General features: G+C 40.8%; 1 protein-coding gene across 2 annotated transcripts in view; it reads right to left on the reverse strand.

The window, feature by feature from the left end:
- The window catches only part of NPC1 (NPC intracellular cholesterol transporter 1), a 69,980-nt gene that overhangs the window by 15,503 nt on the left and 32,216 nt on the right, over positions 1 to 22,261 (reverse strand). For both annotated transcript variants that reach the window (XM_060173594.1, XM_016190469.2), the window contains exons 10-13: positions 21,051 to 21,151; positions 11,937 to 12,039; positions 1,671 to 1,860; positions 713 to 895 (exon numbers count right to left, since the gene is read on the reverse strand). In XM_060173594.1, the coding sequence (XP_060029577.1) occupies positions 713 to 895; positions 1,671 to 1,860; positions 11,937 to 12,039; positions 21,051 to 21,151 (577 nt within the window). The remainder of the gene's footprint in view (positions 1 to 712; positions 896 to 1,670; positions 1,861 to 11,936; positions 12,040 to 21,050; positions 21,152 to 22,261) is intronic.

Below are 22,261 nucleotides of genomic sequence, written 5' to 3' on the forward strand. Positions count from 1 at the left end.
TATTACTATATTCAACATATAAGTTTGGGAGGGAGACCTAAAAATTTCCTCGTTAATTTATGCAGAGTATTTCTAAACATCTGAGTTAGTAACAGGTGAGAAGTTCAAAGAAAGACTATCAGAGAGATACATGGAATACAGGCTTTAGGTGGCCAGGCAGTTAAATGACACCAGTACACACCACAGATTCTCCAGGCAAAAGAGAACTGAGAATCAATGAGACCTTCTGATTTGATTTTTTACATCAGCTGGGCTGATGCTGACTTTTCCTTTTTTTCAGTGTATTTCACTCTTCTATGCTACGATGAGTGTCATTCTACAGCGGTTGTACCCCCGATATTTTCCACACATATGATGGTCCTTTGTGCATGCAAGTTGTACTTTCTTAAAACCAGATTCTTGACTGTCTCGCATCTTGGGACAACTGACTCTAACACCTTTGGAATGTATTTCTTTACTAACCTGTACTTCACTTCTGCAATAATTCGTTGTTGCTTACCAACAACAATAGCAACAACAACAAAAAAACCCGTAAATAAACAAATTCTCCCTTTATGTGTAGTTTATAACCAAAGGCAAAAGTGAAATTCTTGGCCCCAAAATGTCCAGAAGAAGGGGCAAAAGAGAAAAATGAAACAAAGCCTCTCACCCCAGTGCCTATTCCTGGAGCTCTGTCCCTGGTTAGATGCCAACTCCGAGTGGGAAAATGTACCTGGTAGGTCTGGACCAGAATGAAGATGTTGTCCACCCCAACAGCCAGCACAAGGAATGGGATAACTTCAATCACAATGAGGGTGAGTGGGATCCCCAGGTAGCTGAAGATGCCGAGGGAGCATGCCACTGAACTCAGGACAATGAGGATGCCAGCAATGCCCAGCGAGACTTTGGAGTCCACCTAGGAGAGTGACAAGGATGGATGAGTCACCCCAGGTGGCTTCTGTTCAGTTTCCAAAAGGTCCTAATTTTTACTTGCTTATATGTACATATTCAATCTAATGTGATTTCCACTGAAGAGAAGATATAAAAAAGTTTCAATCGTCCCAAGCAACATATTTTATGAGTTTATAATCTGAGGTGATGGGGATAGACAAATGACAAAAATCGGATCATATAGGAAAAAGTTTAAGTTAAAGATAAATAAAGGGGGCTGGGTGGTGGTGCACCTGAGCGCATGTATTACAATGCACAAGGACCCGGGTTTGAGCCCTGGTCCCCACCTGCTTTATGAGTGGTGAAGCAGGGCTGCAGGTGTCTCTCTGTCTCTCTCCCTCTCTATCACCCCCTTCCTTCTTAATTTCTGGCTGTCTCTATCCAATAAACAGATAATAAAAAAAAATTTTTTTAAGTTAAAAAAAAAGATAAAAACCCATGAACCCTAGGAAAATAGGTAGGAGATAGTGAATGTCAAATATGTTTAAAATAGGAATTTAATGCACTTTTAAAATAATGAACTAAAAGTTGGGGACACAGCATAATGATTATGCAAATGATTTCCATGCCCGAGACTCTGAGGCCCCAGATCAATACCCAGCACCACCCTAAACCAGAGCTGGGCAGTGCTCTCGGGAAAAAAATGAGCTGGATTAAATACAGGCAGAACAGGACATGATACTCTGCACACTGTCACTTAGAGGATGCATCAGATACATACACACACACACACCACTTACCAGAATCCTGCTGCAGCTTTTGATGTGTCCTAAGGCTATGGAAATATACAGAAACATGATGCCATAGCTGATCATAATAGTGAAAACATCACTGTTACTTTCACGATTCAGTTCATCTTCAATACTTTGTTCAGCCGAGAAAGAAACAGTCAGATTTGGATTCTTGTAGTCTTTCACAAAACTAATAAACCTAAAGAGCGAAAAGAAATGTGTACTTTTAGCTAAGACTTAATGAGAGCTGAATGATGAGCTTCTCTCCCACCTTCCATGACACAGAAACCAGGTTTACTTAACCTGTACCCCACAGTGAAATCTTCTCCAATGCAGAAAAGTGGAAGATTTCCTATATTACACTGTTTCATGTATGCAGGATTTTCTATTTAAAACATGTCAGAGGGAGTCAGGCGTAGCTCAGCGGGTTAAGCGTAGGTGGCGCAAAGCACAAAGATCAGCATAAGGATCCTGTTTCGAGCCCCCGGCTCCCCACCTGCAGGGGAGTCGCTTCACAGGTGGTGAAGCAGGTCCGCAGGTGTCTATCTTTCTCTCCCCCTCTCTGTCTTCCCCTCCTATCTCCATTTCTCTCTATCCTATCCAACAATGATGACAGCAATAACAACAACAACGATAAACAACAAGGGCAATAAAAGGGAAAATAAATAAATAAATGTAAAAAAAAAAAACCAAACATGTCAGGTGGTCCGGGAGGTGGCACAGTGGATAAAGCATCAGACTCTCAAGCATGACGTCCTGAGTTCAATCCCCGGCAGCACATGTACCAGAGTGATGTCTGGTTCTTTCTCTCTCTCCTATCTTTCTCATTAATAAATAAAATCTTTTAAAAAAAATTAAAATATGTCAGGAAAAGTTTAAAACGTGGTTCATGGTCTCACTTTTTTTTTTTTTTTAACTAAAAAATCTGTTCCTAAGTAAAGAAAATTACAATAAAGATACTAAATTGAGAGTCGGGCGGTAGCACAGTGGGTTAAATGCATGTGGTGCGAAGCGCAAGGATTGGACTAAGGATCCTGGTTTGAGTTCCCAGTTCCCCACCAGCAGGGAAATCGATTCACAGGTGGTGAAGCAGGTCTACAGGTGTCTATCTTTCTCTCCCTCTCTCTGTCTTCCCCATCTCTCTAAATTTCTCTCTGTCCTATCTAATGACGACAACATCAATAACAACAACAAAAAACAAGGGCAGAGATTCAACTTCTGGAGGCGGAGCTACGAGCAGCAGATCGCTTTCTCTCCTCTCCTTTCCTCTCCCGGATCAACTAGGAATACCAAAGGAGACCACCCGGGACGGAAACAAGACAGGACTAGAATGACCACAGGAACCCAGTAAATCACCGGTGAGTACAAACACGTGTGGCTGGTGACAGAGAGGAGAGAGGAGCCTAAGGAGAGATTAAGTGACTGCTAACAGTTCAGCAGTTTATCAGTTGAGACATCACCTCCAGTCTGCTCCACCAACAAGGGGACAGCTTAAGGGAGGAGAGGACACCCCAGAGACTCACCAAGTGCAACTCTGAGTCTCCATTGCTACTACCCTCAGAATCTGGAGCAGCAATAGGGAGGGGCACCAGGGGACAGAGATCTAACCAGGAAACTCAGGAGAAGACCTATACCTCAGTGGCATAGCTGAGGGGCTGTGAAAGTCTCTTTGCATAACCACTGGATTATCTCTGCCACACCCTGCTTTATCTCTTGGTCAGGAGTCAGTGATTAAGCTAAGAAGCCTATTGATAGTTTAAAAGCCCTCAGGCTCCCATAGCCTACAGGGAAGAAAAAAAAAAGAGGCTTTTACACCACTGAGCTCCAACTCAGGGATTGAAACAACTGTTGACTTAAACCACTGTGAACCCTTTAATTAACTTACTTAGACACAAGTCAATCCAGGCAATAGTGATCAATAATTTGAAAAGTACTGATAAAGGGAACTCATAATATAATATATAAAATGGTTAAAACAACAAGAAAAAATATTGGAGAATCGAACCAGGACAAGAGTCCAGCTAAAAGTCCTCCAGAGGGTGAAACACAAAATAACGAGTTCAACATCCAAACATTAGCTAAAGAAATAATAACAGGAGTGAGTAAAGAATTTGAAAAAATTGTAATCAGAAATTCAGGAACAACAAATGAGTATATGGAAGAAAATACTAATAATCTCATGGTTATTAGAGAGCTGAAAGCTGAAATCACTGAGCTGAGAATGCAACTAGCTGAACAAGCTAAAACAGTATTAGAGCAGGGCAACAAAATAGATGAACTCCAAAAACAGTAGAGGGCAGAGAGAATAGAATCTATGAGGCTGAAGACAAAATTAGCAAGACTGAGGATGAATTAGAGACAACTAAAAAAGAAGTAAGAGATCTCAAAAAGAGATTAATAGATGCTGAAAACAACAACAAAGTCCTATGGGATGACTTCAAAAGAAACAATATACGCATTATTGGCATACCAACAGAAGAAAGAGAAGGAGAGGAAGAAAGCATTTTCCAGGCCATAATAGCTGAAAACTTCTCTAGTCTAGACAACATCAAAGACATAAAGATTCAAGAAGCCCAGAGGGTCCCAAACAGAATTAACCGAAACTTAAAGACACCAAGACACATCATATTTAGAATGGAAAGGAATAAGGATAAAGAAAGGATCCTGAAGGCTTCAAGAGAAAAACAAAGAGTCACCTACAACGGAAAACCTATGAGATTAGCAGCAGACTTCTCCATACAAACACTACAGGCCAGAAGAGAATGGCAAGATATCTATCGAGTGCTCAATGAGAAAGGCTTTCAGCCAAGAATACGATATCCTGCTAGACTGTCATTCAGACTAGATGGAGGCATCAAAACCTTCTCAGACAAGCAACAGTTGAAGGAATCAACCATGACCAAGCCTGCCCTGAAAGAAGTTCTGAAAGGTCTCCTATAAACAACCAGACCACCACAAATAGGACATATATCAAAACACTCTAAAACTCTACAAGAATGACATTAAAATATCTTCAATCTTTGATATCAATAAATGTCAATGGCCTGAATTCACCTATTAAAAGACAAAGAGTAGGAAGATGGATCAGAAAACACAACCCAACAATATGCTGTCTACAGGAAACCCACCGAACTCAACAAGACAAACACAGACTTAAAGTGAAAGGATGGAAAACTATCATACAAGCCAATGGCCCACAAAAAAGGGCAGGAACAGCTATTCTCATATCTGACACGATAGACTTTAAAATAGATACAATTACAAAAGACAGGAATGGACACTACTTAATGCTCAGAGGATCAGTCAAGAGGACTTAACAATTATTAACATCTATGCACCCAATGAGAAGCCATCTAAATACATCAAACTTCTACTGAAAGAGCTACAGCAATATATTAAAAGTAACACAATCATAGTAAGGGACTTCAACACCCCACTCTCTCAACTTGACAGATCATCCAGGCAGAAAATCAATAAAGACATAAGGGTAGATAAACTAGAACTATTGGACATTTTCAGAGTCATTCATCCCAAGACACTGGAATACACATTTTACTCAAATACACATGGGTCATTCTCAAGGATAGACCATATGTTAGGCCACAAAGACAGCATCAGCCAATTCAAGAGCATTGAAATCATCCCAAGCATCTTCTCAGACCACAGTAGAATTAAACTAACACTTATCAACAAAAGATTAGTAATAGTCCCAAAATGTGGAAGCTCAATAGTACACTTCTTAACAACTTCTGGGTCAAAGAGGAAATCAAGGAAGAAATCAAAATGTTTGGAGAGTTCAATGAAAATGAAGACACAAGCTATCAAAATATTTGGGACACAGCTAAAGCAGTCCTAAGAGGGAAGTTCATAGCTATACAAGCACACATTAGGAAACAAGAAAAGGCACAAATAAACAGCCTGATTGCACATCTTAAAGACCTAGAAGAAGAACAACAAAGGAATCCTAAAGCAACCAGAAGGACAGAAATTACTAAAGTTAGGGCAGAAATAAATAACATTGAGAATAGGAAAACCATACAAAAGATCAATGAAAGTAAATGTTGGTTCTTCGAAAGAGTAAACAAAATCGACAAACCTTTAGCCAGACTCACAAAACAAAAAAGGGAGAAGACCCAAATAAATCGGATAGTAAATGAAAGAGGAGATATCACTACAGACACTGCAGAAATTCAACATATCATGCGAGGCTTCTATGAACAACTATATGCCACCAAGCTAGAGAACCTGGAAGAAATGAATTATTTCCTAGATACCTACCAACTTCCAAAACTAAGTAAAAAGGAAGTGGATAACATGAACAGGCCCATCACAGCCAATGAAATTGAAACAGTTATCAAAAAACTCCCCAAAAGTCCTGGACCAGATGGTTTTACAAATGAATTCTACAAAACCTTCAAAGAAGAACTAATACCTCTACTTTTAAAAGTCTTCCAGAAGACTGAAGACACTGAAATACTCCCTGCCAGCTTCTATGAAGCCAACATCAAAAGCCCTGATACCAAAAACAGACAGGGACACAACCAAAAAAGAAAACTACAGACCAATATCTCTGATGAACATAGATGCGAAAATATTGTACAAAATTCTAGCCAACTGGATACAGCAGTATATCAAAAAGATTGTTCATCATGACCAAGTGGGGTTTATCCCAGGCATGCAAGGTTGGTTTAATATACGTTAATCAATCAATGTGATCCACCACATCAATAAAAGCAAGACCAAAAACCACATGGTCATATCAATACATGCAGAGAAAGCCTTTGACAAAATACAACATTCCTTTATGATCAAAACACTACAAAAAATGGGAATAGATGGAAAATTCCTGAAGATAGTGGACTCTATATATAGCAAACCTATAGCTAACATCATACTCAATGGTGAAAAACTGAAAGCATTTCCACTCAGATCATGTACTAGACAGGGATGCCCACTATCACCATTACTATTCAACATAGTGTTGGAAGTTCTTGCCACAGCAATTAGGCAGGAGCAAGGAATTAAAGGGATACAGATTGGAAGAGAAGAAGTCAAACTCTCCTTATTTGCAGATGACATGATAGTATACATGGAAAAATCTAAGGAATCCAGCAAGAAGCTTTTGGAAATCATCAGGCAATACAGTAAGGTGTCAGGCTATAAAATTAACATTCAAAAGTCAGTGGCATTCCTCTATGCAAACACTAAGGTAGAAGAAATTGAAATCCAGGGAGTCGGGCTGTAGTGCAGCGGGCTAAGCGCAGGTGGCGCAAAGCCCAAGGACTGGCATAAGGATCCCGGTTCGAACCCCGGCTCCCCACCTGCAGGGGAGTCGCTTCACAGGCGGTGAAGCAGGTCTGCAGGTGTCTTTCTCTCCTCCTCTCTGTCTTCCCCTCCCTCTCTCCATTTCTCTCTGTCCTATCCAACAACGACAACAACAATAATAACTACAACAATAAAACAACAAGGGCAACAAAAGGGAATAAATAAATTAAATAAATATAAAAAAAAAGAAAAAAAAAAAGAAATTGAAATCCAGAAATCAATTCCTTTTACTATAGCAACCAAAACAATAAAACATCTAGGAGTAAACCTAACCAAAGAAGTGAAATACTTGTATACTGAAAATTATGAGTCACTACTCAAAGAAATTGAAAAAGACACAAAGAAGTGGAAAGAGAATTAACATCATCAAAATGAATATATTGCCCAGAGCCATCTACAAATTTAATGCTATCCCCATCAAGATCCCAACCACTTTTTTTAGGAGAATAGAACAAATGCTACAAATGTTTATCTGGAACCAGAAAAGACCTAGAATTGCCAAAACAATCTTGAGAAAAAAGAACAGAACTGGAGGCATCACACTCCCAGATCTCAAACTGTATTATAGGGCCATTGTCATCAAAACTGCTTGGTACTGGAACATGAATAGACACACTGACCAGTGGAATAGAATTGAGAGCCCAGAAATGAGGCCCCACACCTATGGACATCTAATCTTTGACAAAAGGGCCCAGACTATTACATGGGGAAAGCAGAGTCTCTTCAACAAATGGTGTTGGAAACAATGGGTTGAAACATGCAGAAGAATGAAACTGAACCACTGTATTTCACCGAATACAAAAGTAAATTCCAAGTGGATCAAGGACTTGGATGTTAGACCACAAACTATCAAATACTTAGAGGAAAATATTGGCAGAACTCTTTTCCGCATAAATTTTAAAGACATCTTCAATGAAACAAATCCAATTACAAAGAAGACTAAGGCAAGTATAAACCTATGGGACTACATCAAATTAAAAAGCTTCTGCACAGCAAAAGAAACCATTACCCAAACCAAGAGACCCCTCACAGAATGGGAGAAGATCTTTACATGCCATACATCAGACAAGAGTTTAATAACCAACATATATAAAGAGCTTGCCAGACTCATCAACAAGACAACAAATAACCCCATCCAAAAATGGGGGGAGGACTTGGACAGAATATTCAACACAGAAGAGATCCAAAAGGCCGAGAAACACATGGAAAAATTCTCCAAGTCTCAGATTGTCAGAGAAATGCAAATAAAGACAACAATGAGATATCACTTCACTCCTGTGAGAATGTCATACATCAGAAAAGGTAACAGTAGCAAATGCTGGAGAGGGTGTGGGGTCAAAGGAACCCTCCTCCACTGCTGGTGGGAATGTCAATTGGTCCAACCTCTGTGGAGAACAGTCTGGAGAACTCTCAGAAGGCTAGAAATGGACCTACCCTATGACCCTGCAATTCCTCTCCTGGGGATATATCCTAAGGAACCCAACACATCCATCCAAAAAGATCTGTGTACACATATGTTCTTGGCAGCACAATTTGTAATAGCCAAAACTTGGAAGCAACCCAGGTGTCCAACAACAGATGAGTGTCTGAGCAAGTTGTGGTATATATACACAATGGAATACTACTCAGCTGTAAAAAATGGTGACTTCACCGTTTTCAGCGGATCTTGGATGGACTTTGAAAAAATCATGTTGAGTGAAATAAGTCAGAAACAGAAGGATGAATATGGGATGATCTCAGTCTCAAGCAGAAGTTGAAAAACAAGATCAGAAAAGAAAACACAAGTAGAAAGAACCTGAAATGGAATTGGCGTATTGCACCCAAGTAAAAGACTCTGGGGTGGGTGGGTGGGGAGAATACAGCTCCATGAAGGATGATAAATGACATAGTGGGGGTTGTATTGTTAAATGGGAAACTGGGGAATGTTATGCATGTACAAACTATTGTATTTACTGTTGAATGTAAAACATTAATTCCCCAATAAAGAAATAAATTTTAAAAAAAAGAAAGAAATGCTGTACATACCAAAATAAATAAAAACTGTGCCAGTGGCGGGGGGAAACAAGGGCAATAAATAAATATAAAAACATTAAAAAAGGGAGTCGGGCTGTAGCGCAGCGGGTTAAGCGCAGGTGGCGCAAAGCACAAGGACCGGCATAAGGATCCCGGTTCGAACCCCTGCTCCCCACCTGCAGGGGAGTCGCTTCACAGGCGGTGAAGCAGGTCTGCAGGTGTCCATCTTTCTCTCCTCCTCTCTGTCTTCCCCTCTCTCCATTTCTCTCTGTCCTATCCAACAACGACAACAACAATAATAACTATAACAATAAAACAACAAGGGCAACAAAAGGGAATAAATAAATAAAATAAATATTAAAAAAAAACCATTAAAAAAAGATACTAAATCATGGGAGGGTTATGCATGTATGTATGTCAGTGGGGCATCACCATTCCTGAAAGGATTTATACAATCCACAGTAGAATCCTAGATGACTATATATATATATATATATATATATATATATATATATATATATATATATATCACAATATTTAAAAGGAAGCGAAAAGAAAGATATGGTGATTCTAAACTTCACACTGAAGTCAAGGGGCCCAAATTAACCACAAGGTTGTTATGCAAGAAGAAAGCAGGAAGACCCACACTTCGCAATTTTAAATTTACTACGAAAATAGTATTACAACAGGGTGTACTAGACATGTAGAACAATAAAACAAAACAGTTTAGAAATACACCATGTATCTGTGGTAACCCAATTTTCAACAACAGTGGCAAGACTTCAAATGCGAGAAAGGGCCTTTTTATCTAGTGGTCTAGTCAAAATAGAGAGCTGAATGCCACAGGATAAAGGTGGAGTTTTACCTCATACCATGCAAAACAAACAGACAAACAAACAAACAAACTCTAAGACCTAAATGCAGAACAGTAATAAAAATCTTAAATTAGGAATGGCTTCTCAAGCATGATATCAAAAAAGTACAAGAAGCAAAAGAGAAAATTAACTTTATCGAAAATAACAACTTTTGTATTTCAGTAAATACATCAAGAAAGCAAAAAACAAAACAGATGAAAGAACAAACCAAAATCAAACCACAAAAAACACCACCAGGGAGTCGGGCAGTAGTGCAGCAGGTTAAGCGCACATGGTGCAAAGCTTGAGGACTGGCGTAAGGATCCCAGTTCAAGCCCCTGCTTCCTACCTGCAGGGGAGTCGCTTCATAGGCAGTGTAGCAGGTCTGCAGGTGTCTGTCTTTCTCTCCCCCTCTGTCTTCCCCTCCTCTCTCCATTACTCTCTGTCCTATCTAACAACAAAGACGATACCAATAACAACATTAATAACTACAACAACAAAAAACAAGGGCAACAAAAGGGAAAATAAATAAATATTTAAAATTTTTTAAAAAATCCACCAAAAGTGGGAGAAAATACTTGCAAATCATATATCTTGTATAGTACTTTAAAATATTTTTATATGAAAATGTAGATAAGATACATAAGGATTTATATAATTTGCACACTAAAATTCATATCACTTGAAAACATGGATAAAAAAAGACTGATGTGGTGATCAAGACTGTTCACGTGGACAGCACACCAGCTTTGTCTTGCATGTGACCCACACTCCAGAATGGCCCCAGAGATGACTTCTGTGCTATGGCATCTCTTCCTGTTTCTATCTTTAAAAAGTTAGCTTAAAGTGGTGAAGCTCCAGAGGAGAAGAAGGAGGAGGAGGAGGAGGAGAAGGAGAAGGAAGAAAAAGGAAGAGGAGGGAAGGTGGGAAGAGATGGCCAACAACTGCATAAAAAGATGCTTAAAGTTATTAGTCCTCAGGAAAATGCAAATCAAAGACAAAACTGCTACTTTAGCCCCACTTGGACAGTGACAGTCAACAGCCAGACCAGGGCCCAGGGCTCACCTGACACAGAGCTCATGTCAGCGCTGTGAGAACCTAGGTTTAAAGCCTTGGTCTTCACTTACAGGGTGAGAAATAGAGCTGTAGATGTCTCTCCCTTTGTCTCCCTCTTCCTCACACTCTAGTAGGGGAAAGAAACACAGGGAAAAAAAGTGGCTACTAGGAAAGGCAGAGCCATGGAGAGGGAAGGGGAAGACAGAGAGGAAGAGAGAGAGAGACATCTGCAGCCCTGTTCACTGCTCATGAAGCTTCTCCCTAGCAGGCGGGAACACTTGTCTTGAACCCAGGTCCTTGCGCATGGTAACAGGTGTGCTCAACAGAGTGTACAACTGCCTGGGCAGCCTCCATGCCTCCCCAAAATGATTTATCATGTGCTGCTGGGAGTTGAATTCAGGACCTCATGCTTGAGACTCCAACCCTCTATCCAATGTAGTACCTCCCAGATGACATATATATATATATATGAGACTGTAGGGACCAGGAGGTAGTACATCTGGTTGAGTGCACACATTATTACTATGTCCAAGGACCTGGGCTCAAGCAGGCAGAAGCTTCACAAGCAGTGGGGCAGTGCTGCAGGTGACTTTTCTCTTTCCCTAGCTCTCATTTCCTTTTTCAATCTCTATCTATTTATTTACCTACCCATCAATCAAATCAAATAAAAAGACCCCTACAAACCAGAAAGCCGGATTGTAAGTATTGATGGGGATGTTGAGAATTTTAAGCACCATAATGTCAAGTAAAAACAAACAAACAAACAAAAAAACTGATCTAACTCCAATGTGACCATTATTAATTTAGCTGAAGAAAGTTTTAAGAGTCCAACACACACAAGGTTGCAAGTTTGATCCCTAGCACCATATATACCAGAGCTGAGTAGTGTTCTGGTTTCTCAATCTCCTTCCACAGTTTCCTATTTATTATTATTATCATCATCTGTACCTGCAAGTTTATGTGCACCCATTAGTGCCTAGTTCCCCATGAACAAGGGCAGTCTGTTCAGATCCCACAAGTAACTTACTCTCTTTCCCAGGCCTGGGCTCTCTGCAGCTTCTCTGTGTCGTTATAGTAATTATTGACTGGGAAGGTAATTACAAGAGCTGTGGCGTTATTGTAGTTTTGATCTAGAAAGGAAAATGTAACATCAATAAAAAAATTAGAAGCATGCAGGAAATTAGATGAACACATGGAAAAATAAAAGACTGCTGACTTCTCACTGTAGACTATTATCCCTGTTCCCATAGACAAATCAAGAGGTCACTGCAGTTGTGTAAATGTAGTCTAGTCAGGGAATAAGAAGGATTCCCTATCAGCATTCAGAAATGTATCTTTCAGAAATACTCAATGGCATGTGTACAATAATGCCAAGTAGCAGAAATGTGCCCAGTGAAGTTTTCTTTCCTCTTCCAGTCCTTATTCTGTTCTCTTTTCCTCCCCATTCGGTGGAATATGTCCCAAACACGAACAAGGAAACACATTTTTCCAATTCATTAATTTCTGCTGGAGCTTCAAGCCTGCATAATGCCACCACTCCCAGGACTCTTCCCCATCTCTCAGACAGAAGGTAAGAAACAGAGGGGGAGAGAGGAGACACTGATGCATCTCGAGAAGCCTCCCCTCAGCAAGGTGGTCCCACTGGTAACTGGGGGCTCAATCTGAGTCCTCACACATGGTGATGTGTGTACTCTAGTGGATGAACTACCTCCTAACCCCAAACCCATCCATTTTCCACTTTTCTGCATAAACGTCATGCTTTTCAATTTGTATCATGAGACTATTTCACTTTAGTACGGCTTCCTTATTCTTTTCTAACATCATTTAACTCACCCTCCAGCTGGTGAATATTTTTGCAATCTTTTTATTGTAAGATTACAAATAATAACTTGATATTTCAATGTATAAGATACATATTTGATCCACTGAATCAAAGTCATATGTACTTCAGTTTTTACAATATTCTTCCAAATTTCCCTCCAAAGAGGTTATTTTTCCCTTTTACTCAATAAACTACTAAAAAATTTTATTAGTGATTTAATAATGACAAGACTCTAAGATAACAGGTGTTCCATACAGCTCCCACCACCAGAGTTCAGTGTCCCATCCCCTCCACTGGAAACCTCCCTATTTTTTATCCTTCTGGGAGTATGGACCCAAATTCTTTATCTTCCCTGTGTAGACAACCTCACCAATGTGTCCTGAAGTATTACCCATTCAATAAACTGTTTTTGGAGAACTACTTCTGTGCCAGATAGGCATTATTTAGGCACAGAGGATACATCAAAGAACAAAAGAGATAAGCTGGCCAGGTGGTGGCGCACCTGGTTGAGCACAAAAGAGATAAGCACCCCCCCCACCCTGTCTTGGAATTTACATCCCAGTAACTAATGTACATTCCACCCACAATGTATTTCCCCGTACTTTTACCCACACAGGATTTAGCTGAAATTACAGATGTTTGTTAGTCTGTTAGGTAGAAAGACTGAAATGAAATGCACGTCACTGGTCAAAGTATTAAAAGCCATGTGTACTTCTTCTTTTGTCAGCATGATCTGGCTTTACCCACTTCGCCTCTGAGTTACCAACCTTTCCCCTTCTATCACACTAACACTTTATATAGCAAGGACATATTATGTTATATACTGCCTCTTCCCTCTGGTTTGTTTCTTTTCTAGGAAATTAGTGATTTTATGATGCTTGTTTTCCAGTCCGGAGTAAAAACTATTCTCATGAAGCCAAAGTCGTCTCTGTTTGCTTTGGTGGCTTTTGGGTTTTGCAAAGAAATTTCCTTTACATTTAATAATTATCCTTGTGACTTGTGTGTGTGTGTGTGTGTGTGTGTGTGTGTCCATCCTTAGGGGCTTCACTGTTTCAGGTGAACGTCTTTCCTGATAGAAACAGAGAAGGAAGGCAGGGAGAGACGCCACAACGTTGAAACTCCCCAAGAACTGTGGGGGTCAGGGCCTCAATCTGGGGTCAAACCAAGTCCAAGCTGTGTCACATACACGGCAAAGCAGGCACCTTTCCAGGTGAGCATTTTTGCTGATCCTAAAACTTATTTAAATATAGCCACACAGGCTCTTCTGTGTTTTCTAATTCTTTAATAGTTCTCTTCTTACAGTTCTTTCTCTTTTGTTGTTCTTCTGCCTCCAGCATTATCGCTGGGGATTGGTGCCTGTGCTACAAACCCACTGCTCCTGGAGGCCATTTTCTCCATTTTGTTGCTCTTTTTGTTATTGTTGCCATTACTGTTGTAGGACAAAGAGAAATCGAGAGAGGAGGGGAAGACAGAAAGAGGGAGAGAAAGACACCTGCAGACCTGCTTCACCACCTGTGAAGTGAACCCCCTGCAGGTGGGGCGCCAGGAACTGGAATCAGGATCTTTATGCCAGTCCTTGTGCTTTGTGCCACATGCACTTAACCTGCTGTGCCACGCCTCTCCCCCCCCCACTCCCTTCTGACATTTCCACCTTCTATCTGTATGGAATTTACTGTGGTAGATGATTAGAGATCTAGCTTTATTTTGATGGTGTGGATAGCTTGTTACTGACAAAGCATTTAATTATATCACATAGAGTGCAATTTAAACACAGATCACAGCTTCACCTTTCCCACAGTGAGTAAGGACATCTGCTTGGCTTCTTCCTTAGGTTGGAGAAAAACCTGTTGAACTGCCTCTAATGAGCAGTTTAGATGTCAAAGTCATCACATGAATCATTCTTTATCCCACTGTAACCAGTATAGTCTGTTTCAAGGTGCTACCAGAGCCAGAAAAAAGCAAACCTCTCACCATAAAAAAGGGCCTGGGCAGAAGTTGAAAAGCAAGATCAGGAGATAAAACACAAGTAGAACCTGAACTGGAGTTGGCGTATTGCACCAAAGTAAAAGACTCTGGGGTGGATGGGTGGGGGGGAGAATCCGGGTCCAAAAAGGATGACAGAGGACCTAATGGGGGTTGTATTGTTATATGGAAAACTGGGAAATGTTATGCATGTACAAACTATTGTATTTACTGTGGACAGAATGTAAAACATTAATTCCCTAATAAAGAAATTAAAAAAGGGGGCGGGTTGCACGGTGGCACAGCGGGTTAAGCACACATAGTACCAAGCACAAGGACCTGCACAAGGATCCTGCCCCTGGCTCCCCACCTGGGGGCGGGGGATGCTTCAGGGAGGTGAAGCAGGTCTGCAGGTGTCTATCTTTCTCTCTCCCTCTCTCAAGTACCCAATGGTCCTATCCAATGGGGAGAAAACATGGCCTGCCAAGAGCAGTGGATCTGTAATGCCAGCACCAAGCCCCAGGCATGACCCTGTAGGCAAAAAAAAAAAAAAAAAAAAAGTGGCTGAATTTCAAACAATTTGTTTTCAGAGTGAGAGAGATATCAGAGTGTCTCTCTGGCTACATGTAGTGCTGAGGATTGAACTTGGGAGTTCAGGTTTACAAATCATGAGCTGTATCCACTGAGCTACCTTTCTAGGAACAAAAGTGACTGAAACAATTCTAATCACTTTATCGAGGAAATGTTTATTTACAGGGTTATCCTAGTCACAGTGGTATATTTCTGTATCTTGCCAAGATGGGTGTCAGCATACTTCACCCTTCACCACTGTAGGACACTGTACTTCCAACCCCCACTACTTGCCCCTTCCCAACTCCAAGTCCTTTGAGCTGCTACCAGAGACGATAGTCCACTGGTTGAAGGAAACGTCTAGGACAGCTGTCTCAGCATGCCAGGCTTGCGCTTGCCTTAGGCTTGTGCAACCCATGACCCATTTTCTCTGCATGGCCAGTCAAGATCTCTAACGCTTCAAACATTGGTAGGTTTCAACAGAGCCAATGCTCCAGATGCCAAAGTGCATGGCCACAGCCAATTCGATATCTGATATGAATGAGGGAGCATGTAATTTGCTAATCACCACAGCCATAGATCTGCTGTGATTCTTTTAGGAATACTACTGAGGAGAGTTATGTTTTGTTCCCAGTATTCACCCACCTCCTGGCTTGCTTCACTCGACATGTCCTTCCAGTTCTATCTATGTTGTAGCAAAGGAGGAGGTGTCATTTTTTAACAGCTGAGTAGTACTCCATTGTGTACATATACCAAAACTTCCTTAACCATCCTTAAACACTTGGATTGTCTCCCAATTTTGGCTATTACATGAGCACAGGAATGCACACATTTCCTGGGCTAAGTGTTTTTGAATTGCTTGATCATACAGTAGCTCCATCTTTATTTATTTATTTATTTTTGTATTTATTTTTTTATTTTCACTTTTGTTGCCCTTGTTGTTTAACATTGTTGTGGTTATTGATGTCGTTGTTGTTGGATAAGACAGAGAGAAATGGAGAGAGGAGGGGAAGACAGAGAGGGGGAGAGAAAGACACCTGCAGACCTACTTCACTGCTTGTGAAGTGACACCCCTGCAGGTGGGGAGTCAGCGGCTTCAACTGGTATCCTCACGCAGGTCCTTGCGCTTTGCGCCACGTGCACTTAACTCGCTGCTCCACCACCCAACTCCCATTTATTTATTTTTATACTAGAACACTTGATCACCTCTGGCTTACAGTGGTGCGGGGGATTGAACCTGGGACTTTGAAGCCTCAGGCACGAGAATCTTTTTGCATAGCATTATGCTATTTACCTTCACCTCATTTTAAATCTTTTCATGAATCTCTAGACTGTTTTCCACAAGGACTAGGCCAATTTATATTCCCATAGTGTAAAAGGGTTAATTTTCCTCCACATCCTTGCCAGCACTTGTTTCTGTCCTTTTTGCTCAGCTCTTGCTTATGGTGGTGTAGGGGACTGAACCTGGGACTTGGAAGGCTTAGGCATGAGAGTCTTTTTGCATAACCATTATGCTTTCTACCCCCATCCTGCTTCTGCCCTTTTCGATGAAAGATATTCTTAGAGGTATGAAATGGTCTCTCATGGTCTTGATTTGCATTTCTCTAATAATTAATGACTGAACATTTTTTCAAATGCCTGTTGGCCATCTGCATCTCTTTGGTGAAAAGTCATTTCCTATCTTTGACTGTTGGGAGTACTACACCTAAGTAAAAAAAAAAAAAAAACAAACTCTGAGTGGAGGGTGAGAGTAGACCCCCTTCTCCCTTTTTTAAATCAAGTTGTTTGATTTTTGGATGCTGAGCTTGTTTTTCGTTATTAACTTTCTGTCTGATGAATGGTATGTAAATATCTTATCTCATTCTGTATGGTGTCTTTTTGTTTTGGTGATGGTTCCTTTTGCCGTGTAGTTTTTCAATTTCATGTCATCTCATAGGTTTATTTCTTGTTTTTATTTTCCATGCTGTTGGACTCAAGTCTTTCAAAATACATTTCCAAAGTAGACATCATGCAGTATTCTGCTGATGTTTTCTTTCATTATTTTATGGTTCTTAGGTCTTGAATCCATTTTAAGCTGACTTTTGTGCACAGTGACATGTGGTGGATCTGTTTCATTCTTCTTCATGGAGCTACCCAGTTTTCCCAACATTATGTACTAAAAGGCTCTACTTTCTATGCTTAGTGTTCTGGGCCCCTCTGTCATAAATTAACTGTCTATATGTGTTAGGGCTTATTTCCGAGATCTCAATTCTATTCTATTGCTTTGTGTGTCTATTTTTGTTTAATACCACACATTTTTGATGACTATAGCCCTATATTATAGTTGGAGGCTAGGAAATGTGTTGTTTCCATGCTTATTTTTTTTTCTCAGGACTGCTCTGGTAATTCTTAAATCTTTTATATTTCCATATAAACTTCTATAGTATTTGCTTATTATTATTTTTAAAGCTCCTTGGGATTTTGACAGGGATTGCTCTGACTCTGCATATTGTTTTGGGTAAGACAGTCATCTTAATGATGCCTATTCTTCCAATGCACAAGTGAAGATTATCTTCACATTTTCTTGTTTTTTGTTTAAATTTCCTTTCCTAGCAACTCACAGTTTTCTCTGTACAGCCTTACACCTTCTTTGTTAGGTAACTAATTCTTTTGGATGTTACTGCAAATGGGAGTGCTTTATTGTTTTTTCCCTTCTAGTTTGCTACTTGCATAGAGGAATGCTACCAATTTTTGTATATTAGTTTTATAGGCTAACATATTACCTAGTTTCCCTTTTACATTATTTTACTTATCTGGATAGAGACAAAGAGAAACTGGGAGGGAAGGGGAGAGAGGGAGACAGAAAAAGAGAGACACCTGCAGCACTACTTCACCACTTGGAAAGCTTCCCCTCAGTATGTGGGGACTGGGAGCTTGAGCCAAAGTTCTTGTGCATGGTAACATGGAATCTCTACCAGATGTGCCCCTGCCTAGCTTTTGCCTAATGTTTAAAAAAAATTAATATTTATTTCCTTTTGTTGCCTTTGTTATTTTTTTAAATTGTTGTTGTTACCGATATCGTTGTTGCTGGATACGACAGAGAGAAATGGAGAGAGATGGGGAAGACAGAGAGGGGGAGAGAAAGATAGATACCTGCAGACCTGCTTCACTGTCTGTGAAGTGACTCCCCTGCATGTGGGGAACTGGGAGCTCGAACTGGGATACTTATGCCGTGTTGGAGAATGGGTCCACTGTTGTGGAAAGTCCAGGTCATTGTTTCCATGAGATCTGAGCGAGTTGACCCCCAATCTCCCTTCAGGTCAAGAGAAGGGCTGGTTACCCCGTCTCTGGAATTTATGACGGCTGGATCCCCAGACTTGGGCGTCTTTCTACACACGCCACCTCTCTCCCTTTCCTTCTTTGATTAAAAGCCATGGATTACTGTGTTAACTTTAAAACCCCAGCAAACACCGCTGAGCTTTTCCTCTCTCCTGCTGCCCTAAAGTACCTGCAATTTACCTCCAGAAAAATGTACATTGTAAAGCTTATGATCAAACAGTCTGTTGGTAAAAATGTAACTATTGATTGTTGCTCTATGTTTGGGTTAATGGATACCCCAAACCTTCACCCCAAGTTATGGCCTATATCTACCTGCTTTTTCTTTCAATAAATAAATTGTCCTCTGAGGCTTTTCTCAGAGCTGACTGTCCTGTCTCTCTGCGCACTTTGCCCTCGGCATGCTGAACTACCCCGGACCCCTGGGGGGCCATTTTGACCTCTGTCTCCCAACAGCTGGGGAGACAGGCGGACCCAGTGAGGCATGAGCCTGCCTGCAATGCCGGTCCTTGCACTTTGTGCCACCTATGCTTAACCTGTTGCGCTACCGCTGTTGGGGAATTGTGCAGATGTGGCCGAACACTGACAGGGCCCACAAACCACTATATTTCCATGCAAGTATTATTTATAGATATCCAACACGTTATCCCCTCAGGGTATTGCTAATTCAGTTAAAACCATTGCAACAGTTGCTAAAGACGCTTCTACCTTCCCAACATGCCTTTTGCCTCTCTCCACCCCCTTTCCTAGCCAATCCCATCCCAACTTGCCACTTCTGGAATCCTCCCATAAAAGCCTCTATTTCCGCTTTCACTCTCTTTGCGCTTTTATTTTCCGAGACCTGACCTGGAGAAGAGCTGGTGGGCATAGTAGGAGGCGGCCATTTTGCTAGCTCCATGGGGCCTGAACTGTTGTGCTCACACCCAGTTCTGGGGTGTCCGCGTGAATAAAGATTTGTGTTCCCGCTCTGCCACAAGTTCCTGGTCTCTTCTTTCTCCCCCGAGATGCAACCTGACATACCACCTGACTCCCTTTTTTTTAATTAAAAAAATTTTTTTTGCCTCCAAGTTTATTGCTGGGGCTCGGTGCCTGCACCATGAATCCATTGCTCCTGGAGGCCATTTTTCCCCTTTGTTGCCCCCCTTCTTTTATTGTTGTTGTGGTTATTACTGTTGTCATAGCTGTCGTCGTTGTTGGATAGGACGGACAGAAATCAAGAGAGGAGGGGAAGACAGAGAGGGGGAGAGAAAGACAGACACTTGCAGACCTGCTTCACCACCTGCAGGTGGGGGGCCAGGGGCTCAGAATCGGGATCCTTATGCCAGTCCTTTGCACCATGTGCGCTTAACCCACTGCAGTACCTCCCACCCCCCTTAATGATTTTTAATAGCTTTCTACTGGGCTCTTTTGAATTTTCTATGTATCCCATTATGTCATCTGCAAATAGTGATGATTTTACTTCACTTCTACTTTTGATTCCTTTTTCTTGACTAACTGCTATTGTTAGAACATCCAAGATTATGTTGTACAGTAACGAATGGTGATTATGGGTGGCCTTGTTCTGCTGCTGATCTAAGAGGAAAAGCTTTTACACTGAGTATAATACTGGCTGTGGGTCTGCTGTATATAGCCTTTATTAAAATGCGGAACATTACTTCAATTCCCATCTTTTAAAAGTTTTGATATAAAAGGATGTTGAATCTTGTTGAAAGCTTTTTCTGCATTGATTGAGATAAACGCAATTATTTTTCCTATTTCTGACACTGACTTAAATGTGTTGAAACACCCTTGTATCCTCGGGATAGATACCTTTTGGTCATGATGTACAATATTTTTAATGTAGTGGTGAATCCAGTTTATTAATCTTTTGTTCAGAGTCTTAGCATCTATTCTCCTCAGAAATATTAGCCTGGAGTGAGTTTCCTTCCTTCCTCCTTCCCTTCCTTCTTTCTCCTTTCCCTTATCAGTAGATTTAGTATCTGAATTCTTACCTAACTGGATTAGAGGGGAAAATCTAACTACTTTGTTTCTTTTCTTTTTTTTAAATTTATTTATTGGGGAATTAATATTTTACATTCTAAAATCTACCTACTTTGTTTCTTGCCTCCATCTCTACATGTTATATCTTTTACCATTTCAAATGTTAAGCTAGTGGTGCTCTGTATCAGCTTCAAGGAGCCTATAAACTCTTAAATCAGAACAACATCTGTGCATGCATGTAATTTGATTATACTTAAGTAAATGTCCTTAACTGTCCAAGTATGACTGACAGAGGCTAACACTATCTACCTCTTTTAAATACAGAATAAAACCCAACCCAGAGGAAATAATACATTTGCAGCTGAACTGACAGAAATTATTAAAGTTGTTCAATTTATTAAATCTTTCTTCATAACTACTACTTCACTGTTAATGATGAACTGACAGCATTTCATTTAACAACAACAACAACAATAATAATACTTCTCTTACCATCATAGCCTCCTAACACAAGCCATGGGAACACTGGTCCACCAAACGTGCCCAGACAAGGATCATGGAGCAAACTGGTATCATTCAAAGAGGCAGGAGCCCTGACAAAATTTGAAAAAACAACTCCAAATTAGAGTAAGCCTTCAGATATAGAGAACTAAATGCTTATGCAATAAACAGTTAAAGAGGTTGATTAATCTCTATGCATAATGTGCCCAAAGGTCCCTCATATAGTTCAGTACTTGCCTTAGAGCTCAGGATCAGGAGAGGTAAACAAACAGAGCACTATGTGGTATACACAGCACACAGTTCACAGAAGAGAGAGGTGACACAGGGAAAACTGCTCCCCAAGACACCTGTACAGGACCAGGTCTCTAATACCAAGGGAAAAGTCGTTTGGGAGGAGGAAATGAGAGTGCTCTATGCCAACTACAATCATGGGGAGGGAGGGGATGCATGAGGCACGGGGTATGGGGAGTGGAGAATAGGACACAAGAGGAGTGAAGTGACAAGAATCTCAAGTGTAGAGTTTGGAGTGCCCATGAAGAGGGGGACCGTCTGAGGAAGGGCCGGACAGTGTGTGGAACAGATGATGAGGGAAAAAAGGATTAAGTGCTATGCTGAGTAGGTACTGGGGAACAATTAGAGATTTAGGAAAAAGGGATAGCCCGAGCTGTTTACAAAGGTAACTCAGGTGTTGCCTGGGAGGTGGCACAGTAGATAAAGCATTGGACTCTCAAGTATGAGGTCCCAAACTCAATACTTGAATCACATGTGCCAAAGTGATACTCTGGTTCTCTCTTCCTTTCATTATTAATGAATAATTCTTGGGAGCCGGGTGGTGGTGCAGTGGGTTGAGTGCACATGGCACGAAGTGCAAGGACCAACATAAGGATCCCAGATTAAGTGCCCGGCTCCCCACCTGTGGAGGGGGGGTGTTACTTCACAAGCGGTGAAACAGGTCTGCAGGTGTCTATCTTTCTCTTTGTCTTGTCCAACAATAATAACGAGGGAAACAACAAGGGCAACAAAAATGGGAAAAATGGCTTCCAGGAGCAGTGGATTTGTAGTGCAGGCACAGAGCACCAGCAAAGACCCTGGAGGCATAAATAAATAAATAAATAAATAAATGAGGAATTCTTAATAATAAACCAAGCAAAAATAAAACAAAAGATGACTCATGTGGCAAAGTGGAAGACCTGTACATTAGG

Source organism: Erinaceus europaeus, chromosome 15 (genome assembly GCF_950295315.1).
Source record: "Erinaceus europaeus chromosome 15, mEriEur2.1, whole genome shotgun sequence".
NCBI classification, from domain to species: domain Eukaryota; kingdom Metazoa; phylum Chordata; class Mammalia; order Eulipotyphla; family Erinaceidae; genus Erinaceus; species Erinaceus europaeus.